The 27,782-nt window shown below is 52.4% G+C and overlaps 3 protein-coding genes across 14 annotated transcripts; 2 read left to right on the top strand and 1 right to left on the bottom strand.

The window, feature by feature from the left end:
• Positions 1–404: 404 nt before the first annotated feature.
• CHCHD1 (coiled-coil-helix-coiled-coil-helix domain containing 1) lies at positions 405–1,772 on the top strand. The gene is made up of 3 exons (XM_058543167.1): positions 405–626; positions 754–872; positions 1,471–1,772. The coding sequence occupies exons 1-3, from the start codon at positions 503–505 to the stop codon at positions 1,582–1,584; spliced, it is 357 nt and encodes a 118-aa protein (XP_058399150.1). The 5' UTR covers positions 405–502; the 3' UTR covers positions 1,585–1,772.
• A 2,352-nt stretch (positions 1,773–4,124) lies between these two features.
• ZSWIM8 (zinc finger SWIM-type containing 8) lies at positions 4,125–18,719 on the top strand. Of its 7 annotated transcripts, none has more exons than XM_058543160.1 (26): positions 4,125–4,847; positions 6,972–7,125; positions 7,363–7,457; positions 7,634–7,806; positions 7,983–8,090; positions 8,203–8,284; positions 8,419–8,539; positions 8,895–9,096; positions 9,246–9,421; positions 9,795–10,788; positions 11,544–11,675; positions 11,813–11,992; positions 12,072–12,255; positions 12,466–12,564; positions 13,150–13,274; positions 13,972–14,212; positions 14,311–14,469; positions 14,559–14,787; positions 14,966–15,255; positions 15,414–15,637; positions 16,207–16,695; positions 16,929–17,088; positions 17,216–17,392; positions 17,559–17,678; positions 18,003–18,113; positions 18,242–18,719. In XM_058543160.1, the coding sequence occupies exons 1-26, from the start codon at positions 4,640–4,642 to the stop codon at positions 18,700–18,702; spliced, it is 5,694 nt and encodes a 1,897-aa protein (XP_058399143.1). In that variant the 5' UTR covers positions 4,125–4,639; the 3' UTR covers positions 18,703–18,719. The 7 variants fall into 7 exon arrangements, with proteins under 7 accessions (XP_058399143.1, XP_058399142.1, XP_058399145.1 ...); XM_058543159.1 differs by having other exon boundaries at positions 16,929–17,112; XM_058543162.1 differs by having other exon boundaries at positions 16,929–17,112; positions 18,003–18,160; positions 18,242–18,530.
• Positions 18,720–19,302: 583 nt separating this feature from the next.
• On the bottom strand, positions 19,303–27,565 carry NDST2 (N-deacetylase and N-sulfotransferase 2). 6 transcript variants are annotated; one of them, XM_058543156.1, is made up of 15 exons: positions 26,075–27,565; positions 25,043–25,082; positions 23,613–24,957; positions 23,328–23,415; positions 22,855–23,009; positions 22,484–22,669; positions 22,076–22,204; positions 21,424–21,606; positions 21,236–21,332; positions 20,730–20,853; positions 20,420–20,594; positions 20,051–20,221; positions 19,835–19,944; positions 19,534–19,636; positions 19,303–19,436 (listed from the first exon to the last, which is right to left on the bottom strand). In XM_058543156.1, the coding sequence occupies exons 3-15, from the start codon at positions 24,615–24,617 to the stop codon at positions 19,311–19,313; spliced, it is 2,652 nt and encodes an 883-aa protein (XP_058399139.1). In that variant the 5' UTR covers positions 24,618–24,957; positions 25,043–25,082; positions 26,075–27,565; the 3' UTR covers positions 19,303–19,310. The 6 variants fall into 6 exon arrangements, with proteins under 6 accessions (XP_058399139.1, XP_058399140.1, XP_058399136.1 ...); XM_058543157.1 differs by having other exon boundaries at positions 26,385–27,565; XM_058543153.1 differs by having other exon boundaries at positions 25,043–26,576; positions 27,280–27,565.
• Positions 27,566–27,782: the final 217 nt, after the last annotated feature.

Here is a 27,782-nt window from a genome sequence, read left to right as displayed (position 1 = left end):
GTAGCAGCTGTTCAAATGAGCCTAATTTTTCTTTGCGGCTTCGGAGTTGTTCTAAAGGTAGTCAAAACCAACAGCTCTTGAAGGTTCATTAAAACAAAACAAAAATCTTTCCCAACGTAACATCTCAAAGTTCCATAGTTTGATTCGCTCTCAACTTCTCTGCCCTTGCCTATGTCAATCACCCCGCCTCCACGAGAAACTAGTGTCTATTTATCCGGGCCCTTTCCTGGGTGTTCCCGGCCCAGTATCGCCACAGTTTAATACAAAAGAGTGGCCTGGGTCAGGGTACGAACTGCAAAGATTCTCCTTCTAACCTGCACGCGGGTCTGGACCTGCCGGCGTCCGAACCCAGCACCCGGGAGACCCGGTTAAGAAAAGAAGCAGGTGCACGCGGCTGGCCCGCGGAGCTTGCCCTGGGCCGCGCGCCGAGCCCCGTGGAGCTCGTAGGGATCACGCAGGGTCACGCACGGCGCCGCAGAGCCTGCCGGGAGCTCGGTGTGCGATGGCGGCGCCCAGCCTGAGAGGTCGCCTAGCGCGGCTTGGAAACCCGCGGAGTCCCATACTGAAGCCCAACAAGCCTCTCATCCTAGCTAACCGTGTCGGGGAACGGCGCCGAGAGCGGGGCGGTGAGCAGTCGGAGCCATCGAGGCCCCAGAGCGGAAGCCAGAGGGGTGCAGGGGGCGGCTTGGTGGGAGGGCCGGAAGGTAGAGTGGTCTCCTTGTGACTGAGGGTCCCCCGGTTCTGCCCCTCCAGAGGCGACCTGTATCACGGAGATGTCGGTAATGATGGCTTGCTGGAAGCGGAATGAATTCCGCGACGAAGCGTGCAGAAAAGAGATCCGGGACTTCTTTGATTGTGCTTCGAGGGCTGAGGTGACAGAAGGTTTCTGGGATGCTTTTGGGAGGAGAATGGGGGGATACAGTAATGGCTTTCCCTGCCTCTTGCTAGGTGATAAAAAAAGTCCTTCTCATTCTAAAAGGGCGAGGAAAGTTTTGGGAGCTACTTCACCCACGCCAGAGTGGGAAAGGTTACAGTTTTGAAGGCACTGTGATGTGGAGCTATTTGTTTCACTGCACTGAGCTTTAGTTTTACCAGATGTAAAATGAAGTTAATATTACCCACCTTACAGAATTTTCCGAGTGTCAGATGAAGGAATGAATGTGAAAATCACTTTGTAAAATTTAAGTTGCTTTTCAAATTGACGTTATTGTCTGAAATAGAATTGAAGATAGGGAAGGGCAGGTTGTTTGGTTTCCAGCCTAGATTTAGTAGCCAGCTGGCGTGGTAGTTTCAGATCATACAGTCATTTGTAGGTCCCAGGTCCCTTTTGTTGAAAGGGGACTGGGAAGATGACACAGATCTGTTCAGGCTAGTTAATATTTTAGTGTGCTTTGGGGCGATGAGAGAACTATTGACTTAGGTCAGGGCAAACTTTAAAGCTGTCATTTTTGTTTTGTTCTGTGTTTTCAGGCAGCCCGAAAGATGAGATCAATCCAGGAGAACCTGGGAGAGTCCGGGAGTTTACCCCCCAAGAAAATTAATAAGTTGTTACAGAGGTTTCCTAACAAATCTCATGTCAGCTGAAAATGGAGAAGCGTTTTCTATGACTGGACTGTAGCTTCTAAGAACTATGCAGAGGCGTTTTAGAGACATGTACACTGCCATGCTCTCTTTGAAGAGTAAAAGGAGGGAAAAATACTTTTTTCATCCTTTAGAATTGTTGTCTGGGTGTAAGTTATGCTTTATCTTGAAATAAAATCCTCTGAAGAGAACTTGGCCTTTTGTTGTGGATTAGGTACTCCCTTCATAGTTGAACCCTGTATCTTCCCCTAGACGCTGGAAGTTCTTTGCTCTCTGATTTGCCCAAGGAGCGGGACAAAAACCCTTGTCTTGTCCTGCATTTAAAGTCCTTTTCACCATTTAGTGCCCTGCCTTTGGATGCACTAAGGATGTTGAAGTCTACCTATATGCAGTTTTTTGCCATCATCTGTATTTAGTGACTACCTATTTTGTGCATAGCCCCTGCAGTGTGCTGCCGGAATAATCAGAAGTTCACAAACTTGTGACTCAAAGATACTACAGATATATTTTACTTGGCTCACACAGTTAAAACTTCTTTTTAAATTAGCTGACCACATTGAAAAATAGGAAAAATGTCATAAACAATCCACTTGTTAGCTTTTAGAAAAAACTGGAACATCTGGCAACCCAAGTTCCTTATTCTCACATAGTAATAATCAAGTAGAGCTGATTATCATTTGTCTCCATTCTCCAGGGACCTGGCCACAGGACTCTCCCAAATGGTGAAACTGAGACTTAACTGGCAATTATCTTATTTGTGTATCACCTGTCCACTTATTAAGTTGTCTACCTGGTTGTTGAAGGCATTTACGGATGGTCCCTGATTTACCATGGTTTGACTTAATGATTTTTCAACTTTATGATGGTGTGAAAGCCATATGCGTTCAGTAGAAACCATACTTCAAATTTTGGTCTTTTTCCGAGCTAGCAATATGCAGTACAATACTCTCTTGTGATTCTGGGTAGCTGCAGTGGGCTGCAGCTGCCAGTCAGCCACGCGATCATGAGGGTAAACAACTGATACAACCATTCTGTTTTTCACCTTCAGTACAAAATTCAATAAATTACATGAGATATTCAATACTTTATTATAAAATAGGCTTTGTGTTAGACCATATTGCCCAAGTGTAGGCTAAAGTAAGTGTTTTGAGCACATTTAAGGTAGACTAGGCTAAGCTATGATTGTTCAGTAGCTTAGGGGTATTAAATGCATTTTCAACGTGATATTTTCAACTTAACAATGGGTTTACCAGACTGTAACTCCAGGGCCGGCCCCGTGGCTTAGCGGTTAAGTGCGCGCGCTGGGCTGCTGGCGGCCTGGGTTTGATCCCAGCGCGCAGCGACACACCGCTTCTCCCGCGCCATGCTGAGGCCGCGTCCCACATACAGCAACTAGAAGGATGTGTAGCTATGACCTACAACTATCTGCTGGGGCTTTGGGGGAAAAAATAAGTAAATAAAATAAAAAAAAAAACAAAAAACGAATGTAACTCCATTGTAAGTCAAGGAAATCTGTACTTTTGTGATCTCCTGATATTAGAAACAATTGTATACCATTTTATGTATACTCTGCCCTTTCAGGCATAACAGTTAACTTTTTCTATGTACTTTACAGCATTAAATGGACAAAGGGATCAGTAGGGTTTTTAAAGCTCCAGTGGGATAATTATTAAGGTATAAAGATGGGTCTTGATTCCCTGACCCCCCCCCCCCCCACAGCTGTCTCTTCCTGTAGTCCACATACACCATTGGTAGAGCACTGGGCAATTGCTTGGTTCTGCAACTTGAGGCTTTTAGCTACGGGAAGAAGCTCAGTGCTTAGGCACTTTGGACTAGACTTAGGAGTTCTTAACCTAGGGTTAAAAGACTCCCAGTAAGAGGTCTGAGAACATAACATGGGAAAAATTTTTATCTTTAACCACAACTGAAATTTAGCTTTTCAATTAGGACTGTGGGAAACAAACCACAGTATCATTAACAGTACCTATATGAAATCAATATTTTCATATCATATTACAGTTTGTTACAGATATCTCTATCATTTATACTCATCACTAGCTTCAAAATTATGGTAGTCATTACACTTACTGCTAGATCTCATTTAATGTGTAAAGAAGTACTACTATGTTACAAATTTGTTTTATTAATATTTTGATAATTGTATTTCAACATAATTGGTTTCCTTCATAATTCTTTTATTTTGTGCATTTACAAACAATCTGAGAAGGGGGCCTAGGGACTTCACCAGGCTACTAAAGGGTCCATGGCACAAAAAAAAGGCTAAGAACCACTAGACTCAAAGGCCTCACTGACAAACAGTACAATCATTTCCTGAAATCAAGTGCGTTCTTTTCCTGGTGCTTCCCCAATTAGACCCTATAGAAAGTCTTCTGGAATGCAGGCTTCTGGACTACAAGTCCCAGAAGGTGATGCGGCGGCGGGGCCTATCCGGAGTTAGGACAATAACTCCACCCAATGGTTTTTGTGTTGTCTCTTGACAGCCTACGATTCCCGGCATGCGTGGCGGCTGTTTATTGCTTGGGGACATTATGGACGCCGAGTTATTGCTGGGATCTGTAGTCGTTTCGTATGTCTTTGAGGGTTGGCTTCCTTTAATGCTATCTGAGGGTGGGCTCGAGAAAAAAAGCAGGAAATTCAGCAATTAAAAAAACAGGTCCCCTACATCCGCCGGTACCCGATCCGGTTCCCGAGCGCGCGAGGGCGGAAGTGGTGGTGGCCGGCGCGGCCGGAAGTTCAGATCAGCTGATGGGGGAGGCGGCGCCGCAGCCGCCGAGAGGCCCCGGCTGCCGAGCGCTTCGTCCGGGCCCTGAGTCTCGGAGACTGGCCACGATCCCCGTTCGCACCTCGCAGTTGGGCGAGGCCCAGTCCCATATCTCTCTCAGGCCTGAGATCCTCGCCCGGGACGGCCGCCCTGAGCGCCCCGGCCACCCCCAGCCCCGGCTCGCCCCTCAGGCCCCGGGCCTCCCCTCAGCCCCCGGCCGGCGGCCCAGGCCCCGGATCCGCGGGGGGGGACCCGGTCCCGGGGGGTGCGGGCCCCATGGAGCTGATGTTCGCGGAGTGGGAGGATGGAGAGCGCTTCTCATTCGAGGATTCGGACCGCTTTGAGGAGGATTCGCTCTGTTCCTTCATCTCTGAGGCCGAGAGCCTCTGCCAGAACTGGCGGGGATGGCGCAAACAGTCAGCGGGGCCCAATTCTCCCACTGGCGGCGGTGGCGGAGGTGGCAGTGGCGGTACCAGAATGCGAGGTGAGGTTGAGCGTGGGGGAGGGGAGCGGGCAGGCCCTGCTCCAGCCTTGCTCGAGAGCTGTCCCTGCTCAGGAGCTGTCCCGGACCAGGAGCTGTCCCAAGCTTAGAACAGACTTCAGGACTCGCTTTTCCGGTCTTCCTGGGGTTGGCTTCTCCACAGCAGCGTGTGTGTGTGTGTGTGTGTGTGTCTGTCTGTCTGTCTGTTGGGGTGATGGCTGGGAAATCCTGAGTTCGATAAGATTAGAGACAGAAAGTAGATCTTTTGTAGTTCATTTGCCTTAGAGATTGGGGTCAGGGAGAATCCCTTCTCACACTTGAGAATACTTACCAGAGTTCACCCTGAGGCAAGCCAGAAAGTAGACAGAAGAGGATGTGGGTAGGGAGTGGATTGTGAAGAAGTGACCACTTGAGGTGTGTCACCCCATTGCAAAGTGCGTTGGGAGCTTCTTGATTCAGGGTAATGATCTCTGATCCCAGCTGCACTAAGAAGGAATTCCACCTAGAGGAAAGTGGTAATGAACTGGCCTGTGAGAGAAGATGTCACATAGGTTTAGGTCAGAGGCTTGGTTCCGGGCCATATTGAACATCTGTCTGAAGCCAAGGCTGGGACCCCTCGAGTAGAGCCTTAGATTTCCATCATCTGGGGCCTGAGGAAGAGTGTGGGTAATTGCCTCTGGAGTCTCCTTATGAAACACTTTTCTTGCTTTTCACTGTGAATTTCTTTCATCCTTGGGTCTTTCAGTGAATTAACTGATCAGTGTTGTGAAGAATTTTGCTTTTATTAAAGGGAAGGGAGATGAAAGTGACAAGAAAGCCCCACAGGCTTGGGACTCACCATGTCCGTTCCCTGCCTTTCTCATGGCACAGTTTTTATCCTGGGCCTCAAGGGAGACTTTTTTCAGCATTTAAAGGGCTTAATTTGTGATTCTACTCCAGCTATCCAAGAGTCCTGTTTTCCAAACTGCCCTGCAGAGATTCCTAGCATCCCTTTGGGACAGAGAGAAATTTACATGTCACTTTTTAGGAGTTGTAGTATTCAGCTTCATTTGGAGAGATAGCATATGCTCTGTGTACACACACACACAAGCACGCATGCAGATCATAGGCGTTTTCACTGTGGGTCTTCTGTGGCCTCTCTGTTCTTTCATACTGACATATGTGGGTAGCCTTGGGGCTCAGAGCTCTTTCATTTTGAGGGAAGTAACTGAAGATGATGAAGATGGTGGTGAAGATTTTCAGCATATTGGTATCTTCCTGAACAGGTTAAAATCTAGGAAAGCATGTCATTTCCCCCTTTCCTCCTGGGCTACCCTCAGTTGCTCACTTGTAAAATAAGGAGATTAATTTTTTTAAAAAAAGGTTCCTTTCAGCTCTGTGATTTTCTGATCTGTCTTCTAATCTGACTAGCAACTAGGTGAGATATGCCATCTGTTGTGTTTCACTGCTTTTTGATTAAAACAGTGTGGGAAACCTTGAGTGGTAACTTCATCCTACTCCAGGTGATTCCAGGAGCAGCAGTTAGGTTCCCTTGGGATAACCTATTCCTCCCCTACACCTGCCAGGGCTTCCATTGTGGGAAGCCAGGTTCAGGTGTGCCAAAAGAAATGCAGCCTCTCTTGCTTCTGGAGGTCCCTCTCTTAACTTGTCTGGGCTCTGACCTATCTTCTCTCTTTAGATGGAGGCCTGGAATCGTCTAGAGAAAAAAGGATAGTAAAAAAAACAATTAGAGAAGAGAATGCCAGAGGAGAGATATTAATAATGTAATATGAATCTAAAGGGCTAAGTATGTGGGAAATTAGATGCTGAGCCATGTGAGAGGGGTTACTTGCTAGGATCCTGGAACACACCTGTTTGGTCAGGAGTTTCTGGGATATCCCTGATATCTTCTGTTTTAGAGCATAGGTAGCAGGCTGTGGGCTGGGGTTGTTTAGCGTCTCTCCCCCAGATGGAGTCTTAAGGGTTAGTGTATCCTCACAGGAGGGTCCTTTGATTTTTCATCCAAATCTCTCCTTTCTTCATAGGGAAGGTGGGGCCCAAGATGTGGCACAGGCATTGGTGCCAAGTAATCATGGCCCTTTTCATTTCCTCTTCTCTTTCCCCTCACCTCAACCTTTGTTTCCAAAGATGGACTGGTAATCCCATTGGTGGAGCTGTCAGCAAAGCAGGTGGCATTTCATATCCCATTTGAAGTGGTGGAGAAAGTTTACCCGCCGGTGCCTGAGCAGCTACAGCTCCGAATTGCTTTTTGGAGCTTCCCTGAGAATGAAGAGGATATTCGGTGAGGCTAAAGGACTGATGGTGGGGAGTGGGGTCTTGATATTCCACACAGTGTGCTGGGCTTCCCACAGAACAAAGGAGATGTTGTATTTGGGGCCATGGTAAGAAGACAAGGGGAGGAGGGAGAGCCTGGAGGAAGTGTCACTGGGGAGAGAGTGCCCAGGGCATTGTGGTCTCTGACAGGGTCGGTAGAAGGTTATTTGCTGAGTTGTGGCTGTATTCTCTTCTTCACTCCCAGGCTGTATTCGTGCCTGGCCAATGGCAGTGCAGATGAGTTCCAGCGAGGGGATCAGCTATTCCGCATGAGGGCTGTGAAGGACCCACTACAGATAGGTAAGGGTCCTGTCATGCCCTGTGGCACCTCCTGCTCCTCCCATCCCTTATGTTATGAATTAAGGACCTACTGCAGGAAGCTGGAGCAGGTTGTCTGAATAACTGCAGGGCCAGGGTCAAGGGTAGAGACCTATGTCTTGGCGGCTCTCCCTGACCGTACCCATGTTTCTCCCCAGGGTTCCACCTGAGTGCTACAGTGGTGCCACCTCAGATGGTCCCCCCTAAAGGGGCCTACAATGTGGCTGTGATGTTTGACCGCTGCCGGGTCACTTCCTGCAGCTGCACCTGTGGGGCTGGGGCCAAATGGTGCACCCACGTCGTGGCACTCTGTCTCTTCCGGATCCACAACGTGAGGCCCTCCCAATTTATCCTGGCCCTATCCTACGCTCCATCCCCCCCTTCTCTGCTGCATGCCTGGCCACAATGTGAGCCCCCTTGCCTCCCCTACTCTGCCTCTCTGTCCCCAGCTCCAGCATCAGCGAGCCTTTTCTCAGATTGTTCCATTTCTCTCTGTGTCCCCTTCAGGCTTCTGCAGTCTGCCTGCGGGCCCCAGTCTCAGAATCCCTATCTCGGCTGCAGAGGGACCAGCTGCAGAAGTTTGCTCAGTACCTCATCAGTGAGCTCCCTCAGCAGGTGAGTGAGGTTGGCACACCCTCCTCCAGCTAGCTCCAGGGCTGCATATCAGCCTTCTTCTTAGACCCGGGCCTTGTTGGGTCACCTATGCCTTTGTCCCTTTCCTGCTCAGATCCTCCCCACAGCCCAGCGTCTCCTGGATGAACTCCTCTCCTCGCAGTCAACAGCCATTAATACGGTGTGTGGAGCCCCAGGTGAGTGTGGTGAGAAAGAAGGGCAGTAGGAAGAAAGAAAGCTGGTAGTGCAGAGCGCCACTTTCTAAAGGCTTGCTATTGTCAGGCGAATCCAGGCCCCTATCACTAGGTGACTGACTGCCTATTGTCCCCAGACCCCACAGCAGGGCCCTCAGCCTCCGACCAGAGTACTTGGTATTTGGATGAATCGACACTCACTGACAACATCAAGAAGACACTGCACAAGTTCTGTGGCCCCTCCCCTGTGGTCTTTAGGTAAATTTGATCTCTTCAGGCCTGTGCCTGTGGTAGAAGGGGAGCATCTCTCAGGTTGTTGACAGATCCTTTGTTAATGCCTGCAATGTCACTAATAAAATCAATGCATCATAATAACTATATATATAGTCACAGAGTGGTCTGCTAGGTAGAGCCGGAGTTATTTTTCTTCATTTGAGAGATTGGGAAATTGAGGCAGAGAGAGATTAAGAATTTTTGTCATGGACATCCTTTTTTCCGTATACTCTGTATTTTGGTCAGGATGCCTTTTGTGTCATAAGCCCTGGTTGCACTTTCACCTGCTTTATTCAGCCCCGTCTTAGGGCCATCGTTTTCCACTCTGCTACTTTCACAGTGATGTGAACTCCATGTATCTGTCTTCCACGGAGCCTCCAGCTGCTGCTGAATGGGCATGTCTGCTGCGCCCCCTGAGGGGTCGTGAGCCAGAGGGCGTCTGGAACCTGCTTAGTATCGTGCGGGAGATGTTCAAACGGAGGGACAGCAATGCTGCCCCCTTGTTGGAAATCCTCACTGACCAGTGCCTCACCTATGAGCAGGTAGTCCCCCAGAGTTGGATAGCCCCGTAGTGTTTCCTTCTCTCCCTCCCTCAACCTCATTCCCCTCTTGCTGACAGGGACACTGTGGAGGGATACTCTTATCTTTCTCCAAGCTATTAGGTGCATCTCAGAGCCCTCTTTGTTTCCAGATAACAGGTTGGTGGTACAGCGTGCGCACCTCAGCCTCACACAGCAGCGCCAGTGGGCATACGGGCCGTAGCAATGGGCAGTCAGAGGTGGCAGCCCATGCATGTGCCAGCATGTGTGACGAGATGGTCACACTGTGGAGGCTGGCTGTGCTGGACCCTGCACTCAGCCCCCAGCGGTGAGTCTCCCCCTAAACTCACCACAGCATGGAGACTGGGCCAGCCCAGGACAGACCAAGCCCTCATCTCCTTGTATACATACAGATGTACTATTCTTGTAGTTCTAGGGAAATGGGAGATGCTGAGCATTAGGGTTATCAGTGATTCATGAATCCTTTTCCTGAGAGGCTTTTGTCCTTCTCTCCCCTAAATAGCACCCTCTTTCTAAAATCCCTGAGTGTTGGAGTGACGTCTATGGGGCTTATGAAGTGCTTCCCTAGGTCCTTCTCTGCACCCCCCCTTCCAGAGTATAGGCTTACTCCATCCCCTCCCATCCCTTTTTGGTGCAGAGTGTAGCCCCCCAGTAGCCTCCTCTCCTCTTTGTTCCTACAGCCGCCGGGAACTGTGTGCACAGCTACGCCAGTGGCAACTGAAGGTGATTGAGAATGTAAAGCGGGGACAGCACAAGAAGACCCTGGAGCGGCTCTTCCCTGGCTTCCGGCCGGCGGTGGAAGCCTGCTACTTCAACTGGGAAGAGGCTTACCCACTTCCTGGTGTCACCTACAGCGGCACTGACCGGAAGCTGGCACTGTGCTGGGCCCGAGCCCTGCCCCCTCGGCCAGGTGTCTCCCGATCTGGGGGCCTGGAGGAATCTCGGGAGCGGCCCCGCCCTCTTCCTCCTGAGCCAGCTGTGCGGCCCAAGGAGCCTGGGGCCAAGCGCAAGGGATTGGGTGAGGGGGTCCCCTCATCCCAGCGGGGTCCCCGCCGCCTCTCGGCTGAGGGGGGAGATAAGGCTCTGCATAAGATGGGGCCAGGTGGGGGCAAAGCCAAGGCACTGGGTGGGGCTGGCAGTGGGGGCAAGGGCTCAACAGGCGGCGGGAGCAAGCGACGTCTGAGCAGTGAAGACAGCTCCCTGGAGCCGGATCTGGCCGAGTTGAGCCTGGATGACAGCAGCCTCGCTCTGGGTGCAGAGGCCAGCACCTTTGGTGGATTCCCTGAGAGCCCACCACCCTGCCCTCCCCCTGGTGGCTCCCGAGGCCCTTCCACCTTCCTTCCTGAACCCCCAGATACTTATGAAGAAGATGGTGGTGTGTACTTCTCAGAAGGGCCTGAGCCTCCCACAGCCTCTGCTGGCCCCCCTGGCCTACTGCCTGGGGAGGTCTGTACCCGGGACGACCTCCCTTCCACAGATGAGAGTGGCAATGGGCTCCCCAAAACCAAAGAGGCAGTGTCTGCAGTTGGAGAGGAGGATGATGACTACCAGGCATATTATCTGAATGCCCAGGATGGGGCTGGGGGCGAGGAAGAGAAGGCCGAGGGCGGGGCTGGGGAGGAGCACGACCTGTTTGCCGGGCTGAAGCCACTGGAGCAGGAGAGCCGCATGGAGGTGAGGGGACTCTTAGGGTGCTTCTTAGCCACAGCTGGGAGAGGGGCCATCTGGCTCTAGATGGGAGTGTCAGGACCATAGCATGACTGTTGGAATCCTAAGGCAGGCTCCTAACTGGCCTCCCTGCTTGCAGTCCGTTCTCTTCACTGCTTCCATATTGATTTTCCTGGAATATTTGGTTGTCACTCTGTTGCTTAAAACTCTTCAGTGGTTTCCCATTGCCCTTAGGATAAAAATGAAGGTCCTTGGCATGACCTGTAAGGTTCCACTTGGTCTGATCTTTGCTTCTCCAGCCTCATCTAGCTACTGTGTTCCTTATACTACAGTCAGTTGAACAGTTCCCGTAGCTTGCCATGTTCTCTCGCACCCAGACCTTTGCACAGATTGGCCTTTCTGCCTGGAATGTTCTTCCCTCACCTTACCTGGTTAGCTCCTATTCCTTCTTCAGGTCTCAGAGATCTTAGAGATCACTTTCTCTAGGAAGTGTTCCCTGAGACTTCTCCAAGTCCCAGTGAGGTGTACTGCTCACCTGCTCCCCTCTTGACCTTTCCTAGTAGTAGCTGGCTTCACATTGGTTGTGTGTTTGTATGTCTGTTTCTAACCAGACTGTGAGTTCCTGTGTTATACCCAGGACCAGCATAGAGCCCAGCATATATAGCAAGTGCTCAGGAGATGTTTGCTGTATGAATGAGTATGGTGTCCTGCCTGTGGAAGTTGGGGCTTCAACATGTCTGGTGCCCTTGTCCTCTCTCCAGGTATTATTTGCCTGTGCTGAGGCCTTGCATGCACATGGCTACAGCAATGAGGCCTCCCGCCTCACTGTGGAGCTTGCCCAGGACCTGCTAGCCAATCCACCTGACCTCAAGGTAGAGCCGCCCCCTGCCAAGGTGAGAGACCCCTTTCACTTTCCCTCCCCACTTACCCCTAACTCTCTCCCATGCCCCACCCCAAGTGAGAGCTTCCTTCCCCCTCCACCAAGGTGAGTCAGACTCATCTGCCTGCCTCCTTGTGCTTCCCTCTTTAGGGCAAGAAGAATAAGGTATCTACAAGCCGTCAGACCTGGGTGGCTACCAACACCCTGACCAAGGCGGCCTTCCTGTTGACAGTGCTAAGTGAGCGCCCAGAGCATCACAACCTTGCCTTCCGAGTCGGCATGTTTGCCTTGGAACTACAGCGGCCCCCAGCTTCTACCAAGGCCTTGGAGGTCAGAGGTTCTATCTGAGCCTTGCACCATGATCTCCATTGAGCTATTAGATGTTCTGAGCTCCTTCCTATGCCCTCAGGTGAAGCTGGCATACCAGGAGTCAGAGGTGGCTGCTTTGCTCAAGAAGATTCCTTTGGGTCCGAGTGAGATGAGTACCATGCGGTGCCGGGCAGAGGAGCTTCGGGAGGGGACACTCTGTGACTATCGGCCTGTTTTGCCTCTCATGCTTGCCAGTTTCATCTTTGATGTTCTCTGTGCTCCAGGTATGGTGCCTGACTCTACAGCGAGTGGGGAACTAGGGTAGGGGTAGCTTTCTCTAAGAAAAAACCAAAGAGCCCCAAGACTCTGAATCGCCTTTAGGACTCATCAGGCAGCTTCATGGGAGGGTCTGGAATGATGAGGGTCTTGGGTTCCCTCCCTTTTATTCTTTCCATGCTACTCTGTCTGCCTGACTTACCCCAACTTTTATCCAGTGGTTTCTCCCACGGGTTCCCGGCCCCCAAGTCGCAATTGGAACAATGAGATGCCTGGGGATGAGGAGCTGGGATTTGAAGCAGCAGTTGCTGCCTTGGGTGAGTCTGTCAATGTCTTGAGCATGTCTGTGAGCTAAGCCTAGCCCAGGCCTTGAAGGACCTGAGACATAGGCTTTGTTCTGAAGGGGCTTTATGGTAATGGGGAAGCCAGGATGACACGTGTGAACCAAGTAGTGCCTATGAGGCAGTCAAGAATTTAGGGCAAAAATGTGTGCTGTGGGTGTTGGGTGTTATAAGGATAGCGAAACAAAAATCTAGAGAAAGGCCTCAGGGAGGAGGTCGAATGTGGAATGTGGGTTAAAAGATCAGTTAAGTTCTAGGTAGGAGTACAAAACATCATGAATAAAGACACAGGGGCAATCAGATCTTCATGCAAGTCCATCTTCCCTGAAGTGATGGGTATGCTGGGAAGGTAGAGTGGGCTAGGTTATGAAGGTCTCAAAAAGCAGACCAGAGCTTAGGCTGGATATAATAGGCAACGGGGACCTTTCATAGGGGATGTGGGTTGGACCAGGAGAACTCCTTACCTCACATGCTGGTGGATGGGGAGCCCTGGCCTGTTTTCCTTTGCTGTCTTGGGAATTATGGCCATTCTCAGTCCCCATGAGCTCCTCCTTCTCACAGGCATGAAGACAACAGTGAGCGAGGCAGAGCATCCCCTCTTATGTGAAGGCACACGTCGGGAAAAGGGTGACCTGGCATTGGCACTAATGATCACTTACAAGGATGACCAGGCCAAGCTCAAAAAGGTAAGAAATTGAGCTACTGGGATTTTGACAGGCAAAGAGAGCAAATTTTACTACCTTTCTCAGGAGTTTCCAGTACCATGAGAAAAGGGCTGTTCTTTTTTTTTTTTTTTTTTGTGAGGAAGATCAGCCCTGAGCTAACATCCATGCTAATCCTCCTCTTTTTGTTGAGGAAGACTGGCCCTGGGCTAACATCTGTGCCCATCTTCCTCCACTTTATGTGGGACACCGCCACAGCATGGCCTGACAAGCGGTGCATCGGTGCGCGCCCAGGATCGAACCCGGGCCGCCAGCAGTGGAGCGCGCGCACTTAACCACTATGCCACGGGGCCAGCCCTGAAAAGGGGTATTCTGCCCATAGGAGATAAGTGGAGAATCTTGGGAACACCTCATAAAGAACAAGAGACCAGTGGTTCTATAGGAGTGCTTGGGAAGGGGGTGGAAGAGAAGCAAAGAGCATAAAGTCATTTATTCATTCATTTATTTCAATATTTATTGAATATCAATATACTCAGCCCTGTGGTAAGTGTTATGGGGATACCAAGATATGTAAGCCTGCCCGTATCTTCCAGGAGGTTCTCCTATAGTTATAACTGGGGAAGCCTTCCTGAGGAGGTAGTTTTAAGCTGCTTCAAGGAGAGAGCAAGTAATAGAACTCAGGAGATAAAGGACATCCTGTCACTGCTTCTCTGTCCTCCAGATCTTAGACAAACTCTTGGACCGAGAGAGCCAGACGCATAAGCCACAGACACTGAGTTCATTCTACTCATCTAGCCGCCCAGCCACAGCCAGCCAGAGGTCTCCTTCAAAGCATGGGGGCCCATCTGCCCCAGGGGCCCTGCAGCCCTTGACCTCAGGCTCTGCAGGGCCTGCTCAGCCAGGGAGTGTGGCAGGGGCTGGGCCAGGCCCCACTGAGGGCTTCACAGAGAAGAATGTGCCTGGTGAGGTGGGGGCACTGGGCAGGGGGGATGAATGGTATGGAGCCATGTTGGGATCCCCTTTCCTGGGCTCATCCCAATGTCCTATTTTCCCCACCTAGAGAGTTCCCCACATTCCCCCTGTGAGGGTCTCCCATCTGAGGCAGCTTTGACCCCAAGGCCAGAAGGGAAGGTTCCCAGCCGCTTGGCTCTTGGCAGTCGTGGAGGCTACAATGGACGGGGCTGGGGCTCCCCAGGGCGGCCTAAGAAGAAGCACACAGGTATGACAGCCCGTGGGATGACATGGAGGGAAGGATATTCCTGAAGGTTGGAGTCTGATTTCTGAGACTGACTTGTCTTGTGGGGTTAGGCATGGCCAGCATTGACAGCAGTGCCCCTGAAACAACATCAGATAGCTCCCCCACCTTAAGCCGGAGGCCACTTCGAGGGGGCTGGGCCCCTACCTCCTGGGGTCGAGGACAGGACAGTGACAGCATTAGCAGCTCTTCCTCGGACTCCCTTGGCTCCTCGTCCTCCAGTGGAAGTCGCCGGGCCAGTGCCAGTGGAGGGGCCCGGGCGAAGACAGTTGAAGTTGGCAGGTCAGTGGGATGAAATACCCATCTCATCTGATCTGGCCCACCTTCAGAGCCACATCCCTAGTGTAATTCAACTATTGTCCCCCCAGCATCCTCACTTTTACCCTGGTCTTACCCAACTTACCTGGACACCCGTTTCGGAGAAACCCCAATCCCCGTCACTACCCCATCGCCCCTTCAGGTACAAGGGCCGCCGTCCTGAGAGTCATGCCCCCCATGTACCCAATCAGCCGTCAGAGGCAGCTGCACACTTCTACTTCGAGCTGGCGAAGACAGTGCTTATCAAGGCAGGGGGCAACAGCAGCACTTCCATTTTCACACATCCATCTTCCTCAGGGGGCCACCAGGGTCCTCACCGCAACCTGCACCTTTGCGCCTTCGAGATTGGGCTTTATGCCCTTGGCCTGCACAACTTTGTTTCTCCCAACTGGCTCTCACGTACCTATTCTTCCCACGTTTCCTGGATTACAGGTAAATCCAATGTCTTGATTTGGGTATGGGAGGGAGATTAATTGATAGAGATAAGAGCCTTATTCTTGTGGATTATTACTCTGATAGGAAGGATACCATTCCGACTCCCGAGAGGTGCTATGCTAACTCCACTCTGCTTTTCTCTCCTTCCCCTGAAGGCCAGGCAATGGAGATTGGCAGTGCAGCCCTGACTATACTGGTGGAATGCTGGGATGGGCACCTGACACCCCCTGAGGTTGCATCCCTGGCTGATAGGGCATCACGGGCACGAGATTCCAATATGGTGAGGGCAGCAGCAGAGCTAGCCCTCAGCTGCCTGCCTCATGCCCATGCGTTGAACCCCAATGAGATCCAGCGAGCCCTGGTGCAGTGCAAGGAGCAGGTATTTCTACAGGCAATCTGGGGACCTACTTTGGGATATCTGGGCAGGGAGGATGGCCATGGGAAAAGCTGATGGCCCAGCTCTTGATTCTCATATCCTAGAGTTCATAAACTATTCAGTTTGTCCTCTCATGGTGACACTTGACATATTGTGCTTTCACATCTGTTACTTCCTTTGCCTTACAACTCTGAGGTTAGGATTATTCCTATTTTACAGATAAGGAAATGGAGGTCTATAGTTTAAGGACCAAGGTGATCACCAGGATGGAATACTTAGGGAAGGCCTTGGGGAGATGATAGGACTTGGATGGGAGGGAGTGGCTAAATTAGTTTGGAACTGGGACTATAACCTGGGTCTTGACTTCTGCTGGTCAGCAAGTATTTATTTGTTCACTATCTTTGCGAAGTATTCACTGCTCTGACACTGACTTTGAGTATTGGCTCTGACCTCTGATACCTCCCCAAGCAGTGTTGGAACCAGCCAACTCTGAGGGAGACATTGGAATGTCATCTAAAACCATCCCTGAGTAAAGCCCTTCCCCCCTAACCCTCTATGCCCCTCCCTTCCAGGATAACCTGATGTTGGAGAAGGCCTGCATGGCAGTGGAAGAGGCGGCTAAGGGTGGGGGTGTATACCCCGAAGTGTTGTTTGAGGTTGCTCACCAGTGGTTCTGGCTATATGAGCAAACAGCAGGTGGCTCATCCACGGCCCGTGAAGGGGCTACAAGCTGTAGTGCCAGTGGGATCAGGGCAGCTGGGGAGGCCGGGCGGGGGCTGCCTGAGGGCAGGGGGGGCCCAGGGACTGAGCCAGTTACAGTGGCTGCAGCAGCAGTGACAGCAGCAGCCACGGTGGTGCCGGTCATCTCGGTGGGGTCCAGTTTATATCCAAGTCCAGGACTGGGGCATGGTCATTCCCCTGGCCTGCACCCCTACACTGCTCTACAGCCCCACCTGCCCTGCAGCCCTCAATACCTCACCCACCCAGCTCACCCTGCCCACCCCATGCCTCATATGCCCCGGCCTGCCGTCTTCCCTGTGCCCAGCTCTGCATACCCACAGGTGAGACCAGTGTTCTATTGGGGGGGTTGGGCATGTGGGAGAACACTGGGAGTTCATGGGGGTTGGAGTAGGGTACCCTGGGAGAATAACGGCTATCCAAGAGTCCTGGTGAGGTAGTGGGAGTCTGGGGGACCCAGCCTAAGATAAGAAATGTAGGGATACCCAGTTGTGGGATAAAGAGGGAAGGGCTACATCCTAATTTATCTTTCTTCTCTTCCTTTCCTTGCCTCTAGGGTGTGCATCCTGCATTCCTGGGGGCTCAGTACCCTTACTCGGTGACTCCCCCCTCACTTGCTGCCACTGCTGTGTCTTTCCCCGTCCCTTCCATGGCACCCATCACAGTACATCCCTATCACACAGAGCCAGGGCTCCCACTGCCCACCAGTGTGGCCTGTGAGTTGTGGGGACAGGGAACAGGTGAATGGAGGGGAGGTACACTCTGCAGGGGAGGTAGGGAGGGATTCCTCTCTGCTCCTCTTTGGGCTCTGAGTTCCTTACATGGCTTTCATCCCACTCTCAGTGAGCAGTGTCCATCCAGCGTCCACGTTTCCAGCCATCCAGGGTGCCTCGCTGCCTGCCCTGACCACACAGCCCAGCCCTCTGGTGAGCGGGGGTTTTCCACCACCCGAGGAAGAGACGCACAGTCAGCCTGTCAACCCACACAGCCTACACCACCTGCATGCTGCCTACCGTGTTGGTGAGAGGAAGTCTCGTTCTGTGCTCCCACCTGCAGTTGTGCCAGAGGCTCTTCAGTGACCTCTCCCCCCATAGCTCTTAATTTGTTTACTGTAGGCTCAGGTACCAGGTTGGGGTAGAGAGTGAAGAGGATGCAGCCCCACTATGTTCCCACTTTTTTCTCCCAGGAATGCTGGCACTGGAGATGCTGGGTCGCCGGGCACACAATGATCACCCCAACAACTTCTCCCGCTCCCCCCCCTACACTGATGATGTCAAATGGTTGCTGGGGCTGGCAGCAAAGCTGGGTAACACCTCCCCTCCCCAGGACCATTGTCCGCCCCCACCCACTTCCCCCACCTTGCTATCCCACACCTCCTTCCTAGCTCTTGCTCAGAGTTGAGGCCTTGGTCGGGTATGTGTGCGTGCGCGGGGGGTGGGGGGGTTACCTCAGCTCCTAGGGTGGAGGGAGGCTCTCTGCCAGGCCAGAGCTGAGAGATAAAAGTTGGGTCCCTAGGGCAGAGGTGGCCACCCCCGTCTCATGCCCCTCCCCCTGCCCCCCAGGAGTGAACTACGTGCACCAGTTCTGTGTGGGGGCAGCCAAGGGGGTGCTGAGCCCGTTTGTGCTGCAGGAGATCGTCATGGAGACGCTGCAGCGGCTGAGCCCTGCTCATGCCCACAACCACCTGCGTGCCCCGGCCTTCCACCAACTGGTGCAGCGCTGCCAACAGGCATACATGCAGGTGACAACCCAGGAAGTATGGAGCAGGGTGGAGCATCTCCTAGGCAGGCATGGAACAGCTCACCCAGCATGCAAGGGAGGAGGGGCCTGGTTCTGTGCTTAGTGGCTCATCCGTACATCCTCCTCCAGTACATCCATCACCGCTTGATTCACCTGACCCCTGCCGACTACGACGACTTTGTGAATGCGATCCGCAGTGCCCGCAGCGCCTTCTGCCTGACACCCATGGGCATGATGCAGTTCAACGACATCCTGCAGAACCTCAAGCGCAGCAAACAGACCAAGGAGCTGTGGCAGCGGGTCTCACTCGAGATGACCACCTTCTCCCCCTGAGTCTAGCCCCACTAGGGCCCTATACAGGGACACAGGCCTGTGGCTATAGGGCTCCCTCACAAAGGGGGAGTGAATCTTGGCTGGACAGATCATCTCCACTCAGGGCCCTGGTAGCCCAGACTGGCAGCTGTTCTTGGGCTGTAGCTTGGGGCCAAGATGTCTCAGACCCTAGAAGCCTAGAGTTGGGGGAGACAGCCCTGTCTGGGAGGGGGCGTTGGGTGGCCTCTGGTATTTATTTGGCATTTATAAATATATAAACTCCTTTTTTACTCTAGTGTGCCTGGGCCTTTCCCTTCTTTCCCTCCGTGTGCAGCTGAACCTTTAACTGAGGCAGGGGAAATGTCTGATACGTGCTTTATTCTCGGTTTCTCCCACTCCAAAACAGACAAAACAGAAAAATAAGGATGTTTATTAAGGACATTTCTAGCCCACAGCGAGGGCTCATACTCAGCTCTATGAGCTACTGTCTGACCTCATCCCCATTCAATGTGAATGACATAGGGAGGCCGGGCCACAGGTACATCCCATTGCTCCCACAGTAAAGGGTCCCTCCCATAGCCAGGTATAGATACACTGCTGGGTATGAAGAGGGAAATCACTGGATTAATGCATTCCTCTGGACCCTCTCATTCCTCCTCACCTTCCAAGACCATGGGTCAAAGGTGCCTAGTACCATGATGTGGGGTATCAAGGGAAACCCCTTTATAAGACCCCACAGGTATGGGAAAGGGATGTCCTTCCCTTCTTAGCCTTCCCAGGCCTGAGGGCCACTGAGGTAGAAGGGGGTGGGGCCTGGCCACTCGAATCCCCCTTGCGGGCCCTGCTTTGGGCTTGCCCCTCAGGGAAGCAGGAGGAGGCTGGAACATCAGCCCCGACTGGAATGCTGCAGTTCTTCCCGAAGCCATGAGGGCACTGGCTGTCCAAGCCGGCTCAGCAGCTTCGACAGCTCCAAATTGTGGTTCCGGAAAAAATCCGTAAGGAAAATGCGGGACTGATAGGAGAAAAATGAAGTCAGAAACGGTAAAGACTGAGACACAAAATCAGATCTTAGAGGTGGAGAGGGATACTCTGCCCCAGGCTTTACTTACCTCAGCGTCCATATCTGGGTACCTCCGGCCTTTGCTCTTGCCTAGACAGCGAGTCTTACCACCTTCAAGTCCCTGGCACCAGAATCCTTTATCTTCATCAAACCTGCTCAACAGGAATAGGCCATTAGGTGGCAGGGAGAAAAGAAAACCAAGCCCCATAAATGTACACTACCTTTCCCAGCCCCCGGGCACACGTCTCTCCTTGTGAGACAGAAAAATCCATGTCTCTTCCAAACAGACATGGTCAACCTGCTTCCCCATGTCCCCCATAGTCCTCCTCCCCTGGGTCATGCTCTCCCACCTGAGGGTCCGTGTGTAGTTCAGAAAGGGTGTGATACCCAGGAACTTCTGGATATTCTCCATTGAGGCAGCTGGGTTGGTACGCAGCTCTTGCCCATCCACAATCAGCAACTAAAGGGACAGAGATGTGGTCCCCTCTGTATTCTTTAGAAGCCTCTGGGCTAAAGGGAAGAGGAGGGGAAGGGGGACCCCAATGAGGGCTATTGGGGAAGTGTACCTGTCCAGAAGGGTAGTAAGTCAGCCAGCGTTGCAGATGGGTGGAATAGTAGCCAGGGACAAGACAGCGGTTCTGCAGGGAGCGAAGTGCCAGAGGGGCCTGGGAGGAGGCTGAAATCACCTGGTAGAAGGTATAGTTCAGAGCAACTGGGTCTCCATGTGCTCGCTGGTGCTGAAGGACAAGGAATGGGAAGGGAAGGGATTGGTAGTGTGACAGAATTATTCTGCCCTTACTGTTGGTCTGGTGAACAGACAGAATAGGCACCCTCTCCAAGGCTCTAGTTTAGTTTCCCTACCCTTATTCCTTTCTGTCTCGAGAGTCACCACCTCCCTCCCTTAAGCCCTAATGTATCCCTAGCTTCAGGCTCACCTGGTACCAGGAGTAGGCCCTGTCAGCAGGGTTGGTGAGCACAGTGATGATTTTGGCTCGTGGCAGGAGGGCAGCCCCCCGCCGTGGTACAACCTCTGAATCAAAGTAGGTGGCACTTTTTTCAAATAGGAAGTCAGTGCTGGCATTGGAAGGGACAGGGAAGAAGTCCATGTACCTAGGAAGTAGCACAGAAGAGAGGCAGAGAATTTGCAGAGTGAAGGGGCCAGACATCTGTGCTGGTGGAAGCTGGAATGGGGTATTCCGGGGGAAGGGAGTGCTCCTCTGAGCATTCCAAGGGTTCCCATCTCACCAGTCAATGCCCTTGTGGTAATTAGGGCCGCTGAAGAACTGAATCTCCTCAAAGGTGCTGGGGCTAGGGAAGCTGCTAGTCACAGCTGGGTGCAGGCTCAGGAAGAAGTGAATAGCTGTGGTCCCTAAATGGGAGAGAAAGTCCAGGCCATTATGGGAGAGGAGCAACTCAACAACATGGACTTGAAGGAGGGGAGAAAATAACCACTCTGGGTAGTAAAATCCCCTTCGGCTAAACTAGAGCAAGAAAAGGAAAGTCTGCGAGTCCCAGGGAAGGGTTAAAACAGTGGTTCTCAGCCTTGACTGTACATCAGAATCACTTGTGGATCTTAAAAAAAAAAAAAAAAAAAAAAAAAAACTCCACAGATGATTCTGATATACCAGAGTGAAGAATCACTGTCTCAAGAGACTGGATTAACCAGGGGTGGGTATGAGAAGGGAGTTCCTTGGCCAAAGAATCCTTTGGGTTTAAGGCAGGGCAAGAAAAGTTGGCTAAGGATGTTTCACCTGTCTTCTGGGGTCCCACAATGAGGAACTTGGGGAGCCGATCACAGGTTTTCTCCTTGGACCATATATCTTTGTGTCTCTTGTCATCACAGGGATTCTGAAGGTGAGGCCAAGAATCAGATAAGGCCTAATCTTTCCTTCAACCCCCCCTCCATCATGTCTCTGATCAGCCTGAGCTCCACCCATACCTGCCAAAGAGGGCTTCGCTCTTGAGGGAAGAGGTCAAAGTACTTTTGTGCGAGAGGGACTGGAGGAAGGGTCTGTAGACGCAGCCGGGTCCAGCACTGGAGGAAGCGCACCAGGCTCTCAAAGGTGTACAGGCCCAGCCGATCATTTCCATAATTAGACAGATGGGTCATAAAGATGCTAATCTGCAAGGGGGTGCCTGCATGTCAGATTTGGAGAGCCTAACCCACCTCAGAATCAGGCTTGGTGGGCCGGTCCTGTGGCTCAGCGGTTAAATGCGCACGCTCCGCTACTGGCGGCCCGGGCTCGGATCCCGGGCACACACCGACGCACCGCTTCTCCGGCCATGCTGAGGCCGCATCCCACATACAGCCACTAGAAGGATGTGCAACTATGACATACAACTATCTACTGGCGCTTTGGGGGAAAAGAAAAAGGAGGAGGATTGGCAATAAATGTTAGCTCAGAGCCGGTCTTCCTCGGCAAAAAGAGGAGGATTAGCATGGATGTTAGCTCAGGGCTGATCTTCCTCACAAATAAATAAATAAATAAAACTGTTTAAAAAAAAAAAAAAGAATCAGGCTTGGTGAGCAAAGGTCCCAGCCTGCAGACACTTGTTCTCCAATCTTCTAGCCCTTCCTCTAGGCATCTTACCGGATTAAGCAGCACAGTCAGAAAGAGCTCTCCACCTTGGATGCTCCGATCTAGTTCACGAGAGCCTCCGGGATACTCATTATAGAAGATTGTGTGAGTGAAGAGGCCACATGTCTGCCGTGGCAGCACCTGGAGAGAAAAGAAGGAACAGGGATAGATGAAATTTGAAAGGCAGATGAGAAAATGAAGGACAAATGTCCTGAAGCATTAGGATTCCCTGTGTTTATAGAGGACTCAGTCTGAAGTTATAGCAATAAAGCTCTTACTATGCATATTACGTCTTTTCACCCTTCTACCCCCTATTATGTGGATGAACTTGGACTGGCAGTTGACAGGACATGGGTCAATGCAGGTTGGAGGCTGTCTAAACATGGGAATTTGATTCAAGTTTGTATGGGAGTCCCTCACCATAATGCCATTGTGAATGAAGCCACGGCGGTAGCGGGCAGGGCGGAGATGGGGATACTCCTCAGTGCTGGTCACCTGGATGCCCCACACAGATTTCCAGGCCTCATAGAGCTGCGTGTGGATGGGGTACACGCCCGAGTGGTGGGGGGCCACAGCATACCCCAGATCCGTGGGAATCCCATGCTCCTGGGAATGGCATAGACTCTCACCAGGACCTGGTGAGGTTTGGGGAGTAGAGGGTAAAGAGGGTGGGGATGCCTCTACAGAAAGAAAAATGGAAAGGGTAGGGAAGGGGTACCCCATTAGGGGAAGGTTGAAAAGGAAGCATTATTTCTGGGAAAAAGTATGGGTAAGAGATCCAAGGGTCTCACCAGAGCAAACTGTTTGTTGAGCCTCATCTGGTCAGCCAGCACGGAGCGATTGTGGAACAGGTGTGGCTGCATGTGGCTCCACATGTGGGGAAACCACCAGAACTCTTTGCGGTGCTTCAGCAGCATGTCGTCCCCTGCATCCTCCTCCTCTGTCCCTATGACCACACACTGACCACTAACCACAGCCAGTTAGCCCCTGTGCCCTCCTTTGTTCTGTAACAACACTGACCACCTTCCATCCTTGGAACAACACTGCTGACCTCTGCCCACCTAAGACTGTTTATTTGCCCCACTACCAACTTGCCCTTCAGCCAGCCATGCTAACCTAACTTCATACCCACTGCTAGCTCCTCACAGCATTCTGACCCCAAACCTTGCCCCTTTTCTCCAATTTGTCTGCCCAGGAAGATGGACAGTGAAGAGACCGATCAAACTAACACTGATATGCTGAAGGAGCAAGGGAGTAAGCTCACCAGTATGATAGAACTTGCCCGAGAAGCCCAAGTTGAAGGTGAAGTTGGGGACTAAGGTCCTGAGTTTGTTCTGGGTGGTCAACAGAGCCTGGGAAAAGTAGCAGGGACATGAGAAATCAGGGGAGAGCAGACTCAGCAGGAGAAAAATGAGAAGTAGCATTCTTCCTGCCTGGAAAGGGCAGGGAATATACCTATGACAAGCTCAGAATCAAGGAAGGGAGTCTGATAGGACAGAGCTTCAAATAGCTTCTAAGGAAAGCAATTTGAGTCAAGAAAAAGACTGACCTCAACATCAGCCACCTTCATGCGGGTACCTTCCTTGCCCACAAAGATGTCATCGATGTCTACCAAGATGTAGCGGTCAAGGTCCAGGCAGAGGCGCTTGCCAGTGAGGTACGCAACGGCATCGACGAAAACGAGTTTGTGAAGCCAGAAGGAGAGGCCGTGGCCAAAGAGCACTCGCTGGATGCCATCATGAAGCCCCAGGTCCTGTACCACAGTGGGAAGGCGGGCCCGGCGAGGCACCGGTCCTGGTACAGGGGCCTCAGCTGGCCGAAGGCTGGCAAGAAGCACTGGTTCATATGTGCTATGATTAGATTGGAAAATGGTCCAGTCATCACCAGGCAGTGGCCCAGGCTCCAGGCGGCTGGGGCGTGTGAGATGCAGTAGGGGAGCAGAAGGATTCACTTGGTAGTCCCGGAGCCCCAAGTTTGAGTGTAGAAAAAGGGGAAAGCCCTTGAGCTGGGCACTCAGTAGGCTATGCTCATGGGCTCGGAAAAAGCCAATGATGCCCACACCATACTCCACACAGTACCGGTCTAGAAGTTCCCGACTCCAGGCATCCAGGTTGACATACTTGAGCAGGTTCTCATAAATGACCAAGACATAGCGGCCACGAGTATGATCAGTAAGTGTGGGCATGTCCCCTCGGCCAGGTGCCAGCTCAGTGCTATAACGAAAACGACTAGACTCCAAGATGGCCACAATTTCCTGCCCCAGCTGTGAGTATGCACTTTCCACAAACACAAGGACCACGGGTTCCGTTGGAGCTGTCTCTGGAGGCCTGGGGGGCCGGGGTGGGACTGGAGGCCGTACAGGGCCAGGGCCAGCTGCTCCACCACTACTGCAGTCTCCCAATGGCAGGGGCAAGGGTTCCTTGGCCTTGGGGCTGGTGGATACATAGTAAGCCAGGAAGCCCATGGAGCCCAGACTGAAAGCGATCAGTAGCAGTATGAGGCGGTGCAGTTCCAGCTGCCGAGCCGGGCGTACCACCCTCCACAGCTTAAGCATGGCGGGGGAGGGGAGGCAGGGATGGGGACCACCTCAGGGGATGGGAGGTAGGGGTTCTATAGGCTGGGGCTCTCTTGGGAGAGTGGAAGGATAGGAAAATAGGGGAAAGGGATTACTGCAAGGTCAGTTCCCTGAAGAGGTGGAGACAAGTCCCCTTAGTATAGAGTAGGGGAGGTAGACAGGGCAATAGGGGGCAATTGGACAGAGCCCGTTGGTCTCAGGTCACCATGGCCCACTGGCCCATGGCTTCAAGATGCAAATCTAGCCAGTCTCCACCTTCAGTCCTGGCGAGCTCCTCACATCAGAGGTCAGAAAAGTTCACAATCTTTGCCCTCACTATCTGTAAGACAGAGAAATTGATGGGTTACTTCTCTCCTTGAAACTATGTCATTCACCTATTCCCCTCTTCACCCCATCTCTCTTACCTCCTGCTCACAGGATGATCTGTTCTCCAAAAAAAAGCTCCTGTAGAAGAACAACACAATCTGAGTCTCATACCTTGGCTTCACAGTTTGTTCCGTTTCTTAGAATACTGTCTAAATTCTCCTTCCTGAGCTAAGCTCAGAGCTGGAGCAGTATATTCAAAGACTGGAAAGGAACAAATCTCCCATCAATAAGAGGCCAAATGGCCCAGGAGGCTGAAAATGAACCTGCTTTGAAAGGAGTTCCCAGCCAGTGACTGAGTAGTTCGCCAGCCAGCAGGAGCTTGCTCGTCCTGTGAGGAACGGACGGAAAGCCCCAGAAGTCCCGTGCTCCAACAAAATATCAGATAAGAGGAAACTCGAGTCTGTTAATCTTCCTCATCAATCAAACCCAACACCACAGGCTAACAGCACTAACGAACTTGCAGTCAGGTGGACAATGTAGTGGGGAAATTCAAGAGGAAAGAGAAATGGTGCTAGCTAATCATTCTATTAGCTTCCAAACCCAGAGCCTGGAGACTCTCTTTTCCATTGCTTGTGAAAAATGACCCATCCCTTGCCCTTCACCTCTCCTGTGCCAGTGTCAGGAGAGGTGATAAAAATGTAGCCCTAGAGCAGGCCACATCACTGGGACCTGAGAAAAGCCAGAGAGCTGAGTTCAGAGTCTCTCTCCCTATCCATTCCTGTTCTCCTTCCTAACTTAGCCTCATCCCTGAACAGCTCAGAAGAAACCTGAGCTAGCTTGGAAAGACATAAGGAATTGAGTCCTGCTATAAAAACAGAGCCAACTGAGTGGCGCTGGATGACAGAAAGCAACAGGAGCTTAAGTCGTAGCCAATCAATAATAGAGACAGGAGGAGTAAGGACAGTGAGATCAGAAAACAGTTTTGAGGAGACTTAATTTTGGAGACTTTTTTCCTTAAGTAGATAAACTGCTTCTAGAAGCTTTATTGTCGCTCTCCCCACCTTAGCCCCTCCTAGTAAGGCCAGTGGCTCGAAATCCCTCTCTACCACCCAACTCCCTGACATACACACCTCAGGAGTGATTTAGGCAGAAGCAGGGTCCTTCAGAATTGAGAGATGGTTTAAGAATAGTTCAGCTTTGACCTGGGTAAAGCTAACTGACATGAAAAGAGAGGTGGGACTGGATCAAAATGGTGATGGGAAGGAGTAAATCCTAAGAATTAGAGGAAACTCAAGGGAAAACACTAGTGAGAAAAAGTCACTGAGGGGAAGCCGATACTCAGGATGTATCACCCATAATGTTAAGAATAGTTAACATTTACTGAGAGCTTACTCTCTGCCACACATTCTTCTAAGAGCTTTCCATACATTTAATACTCACACCAGCCCTAGAGGTAGGTGAGAGGTAGATACTATTATTATCCTCATTTTACATATGAGTAATTTGAGGTCCAGAGAAGCTTAGTAACTTGCCCAGGATCACACAGCTCAGTCAGTGGAGGAACTGGGATTCCAAGTCAGGCCTGTCAAGCTCCATAGCCCTGCTCTTAACCACTGCAGTTTAGCTTCCTACCTAGAAGCAGCAGCAATATTTAGGGCAGGGGTCCTGAGGGAGCTATTGGGGTAGGGTGTGGGTTGGGATGATAAATACCGAAGTAGGAACACGGGGTGAGGGGGGTGCAATATGAGTGCAGCAGCCAGGGGTTTCTGAGGGAGAAACCCCAAGGGGTCATCCAGGCCCGGGCTGGGAGAGAGCAATAGTGATATGCACTGGGGAAGGTGGGGGTGTGGGCCCCGCGCTAAGAGACAAGCAGCGCAGATGCTGTGGGAAGAGGGGGGTACCGAGTAGCGACACGGTCAGTGGGGGGCTGGCACACCGGGGGTGACGGTTGGAGGGACCCAGCTAAGGGGGAATATGGATGGGGTCACGGGTGGACATGAAGAGCGAGCCGGACGTGAAGCATTAAAGGCGAAGGGGCGAGGGGCGCGCTGAGAGTTTGGGTGACATCGAGGCAGGCTTTGGGCTGGGAGAACCCCGAGGGGAAGAGGAGCCCCCTGCTGAGCAGGCGAGCGGAGGGGAATGAGGCTACCACGAGGGAGGCTAGTAGGGGGGACACAGAGCGACGGCACCTGGGCCGCACTGAGGGGCCGCCCCGGACGCCCCTGCGGGTGGTTATGGTGGCAACGCTGAGGGGAAGTCTGTGAGGGGAGGGACTACGGGCGACCGTGGGTGGGGGCCACAGTGAATGGCGGGGTTCTTCTCAAGGGCAGCTCACCCGGCGGACTGGGCGGCGTCCCCGCTGTCCCCGGGCTCCGCCGCGTCGCGGGGCTGCCCGGCTTCCCAGCTCTCGGCGCCTCGGGCCGCGTCGCGACGGCTCCGCCATCTCCGAGCGAACGGTCTGCCGCAGCCGGGCCCAACCACCGCTCCCACTGCGGGGGAGGCGGCGCGCTGCCGTTCGTGGTGCCCGCTCGGGTCCCCGCCGCCTCCGGGCCTGGCAGCCGCGCGGCCGAGGTGTCGGGCAGCCGAACGGTCCACTGCAGCGCTCAGACAAGCCGCGGCCTCCAACACGGCTGGCTCCGCGCCCCGCCCGGCGAGGCGCACCCCCTCCCCCACACCGGCCCGGTGGCACAGTCTGGCGAGCGTCGGACGCCGCAGCTCCCTAGGCAGGGGCGGGCCGACGGCTCGGACTCTTCCACTCAGCCCTGCGGAGGGGGAACCGGGCCAGCCCACTGAGAGGCGGGGGCGGCCCTTGACGCGGGCGGGGCCCGAGGGCGGGGC

The sequence above is a fragment of the Diceros bicornis genome, chromosome 6 (assembly GCF_020826845.1).
Source record: "Diceros bicornis minor isolate mBicDic1 chromosome 6, mDicBic1.mat.cur, whole genome shotgun sequence".
Lineage (NCBI taxonomy): Eukaryota > Metazoa > Chordata > Mammalia > Perissodactyla > Rhinocerotidae > Diceros > Diceros bicornis.
The sequence above is the reverse complement of the archived record's forward strand: the minus strand, read 5'-3'. Positions and strand labels throughout refer to the sequence as shown.

What these genes read in the sequence shown, in the direction of transcription:
- CHCHD1 (XM_058543167.1), top strand. Translation starts at nt 503, where the DNA reads ATGGCGGCGCCCAGCCTGAGAGGTCGCCTAGCGCGGCTTGGAAACCCG. An exon ending in ACGGCGCCGAGAGCGGGGCG is followed by an intron (nt 627 to 753) that starts GTGAGCAGTCGG and finishes CTGCCCCTCCAG; the next exon opens with AGGCGACCTGTATCACGGAG. An exon ending in ATTGTGCTTCGAGGGCTGAG is followed by an intron (nt 873 to 1,470) that starts GTGACAGAAGGT and finishes CTGTGTTTTCAG; the next exon opens with GCAGCCCGAAAGATGAGATC.
- ZSWIM8 (XM_058543159.1), top strand. Translation starts at nt 4,640, where the DNA reads ATGGAGCTGATGTTCGCGGAGTGGGAGGATGGAGAGCGCTTCTCATTC. An exon ending in GAAGGACCCACTACAGATAG is followed by an intron (nt 7,458 to 7,633) that starts GTAAGGGTCCTG and finishes GTTTCTCCCCAG; the next exon opens with GGTTCCACCTGAGTGCTACA. An exon ending in GTTGTGGGGACAGGGAACAG is followed by an intron (nt 17,113 to 17,215) that starts GTGAATGGAGGG and finishes TCCCACTCTCAG; the next exon opens with TGAGCAGTGTCCATCCAGCG.
- NDST2 (XM_058543156.1), bottom strand. Translation starts at nt 24,617, where the DNA reads ATGCTTAAGCTGTGGAGGGTGGTACGCCCGGCTCGGCAGCTGGAACTG. An exon ending in TGTGGGACCCCAGAAGACAG is followed by an intron (nt 20,854 to 21,235) that starts GTGAAACATCCT and finishes TCTCCCATTTAG; the next exon opens with GGACCACAGCTATTCACTTC. An exon ending in GGGCCTACTCCTGGTACCAG is followed by an intron (nt 20,222 to 20,419) that starts GTGAGCCTGAAG and finishes CTTGTCCTTCAG; the next exon opens with CACCAGCGAGCACATGGAGA.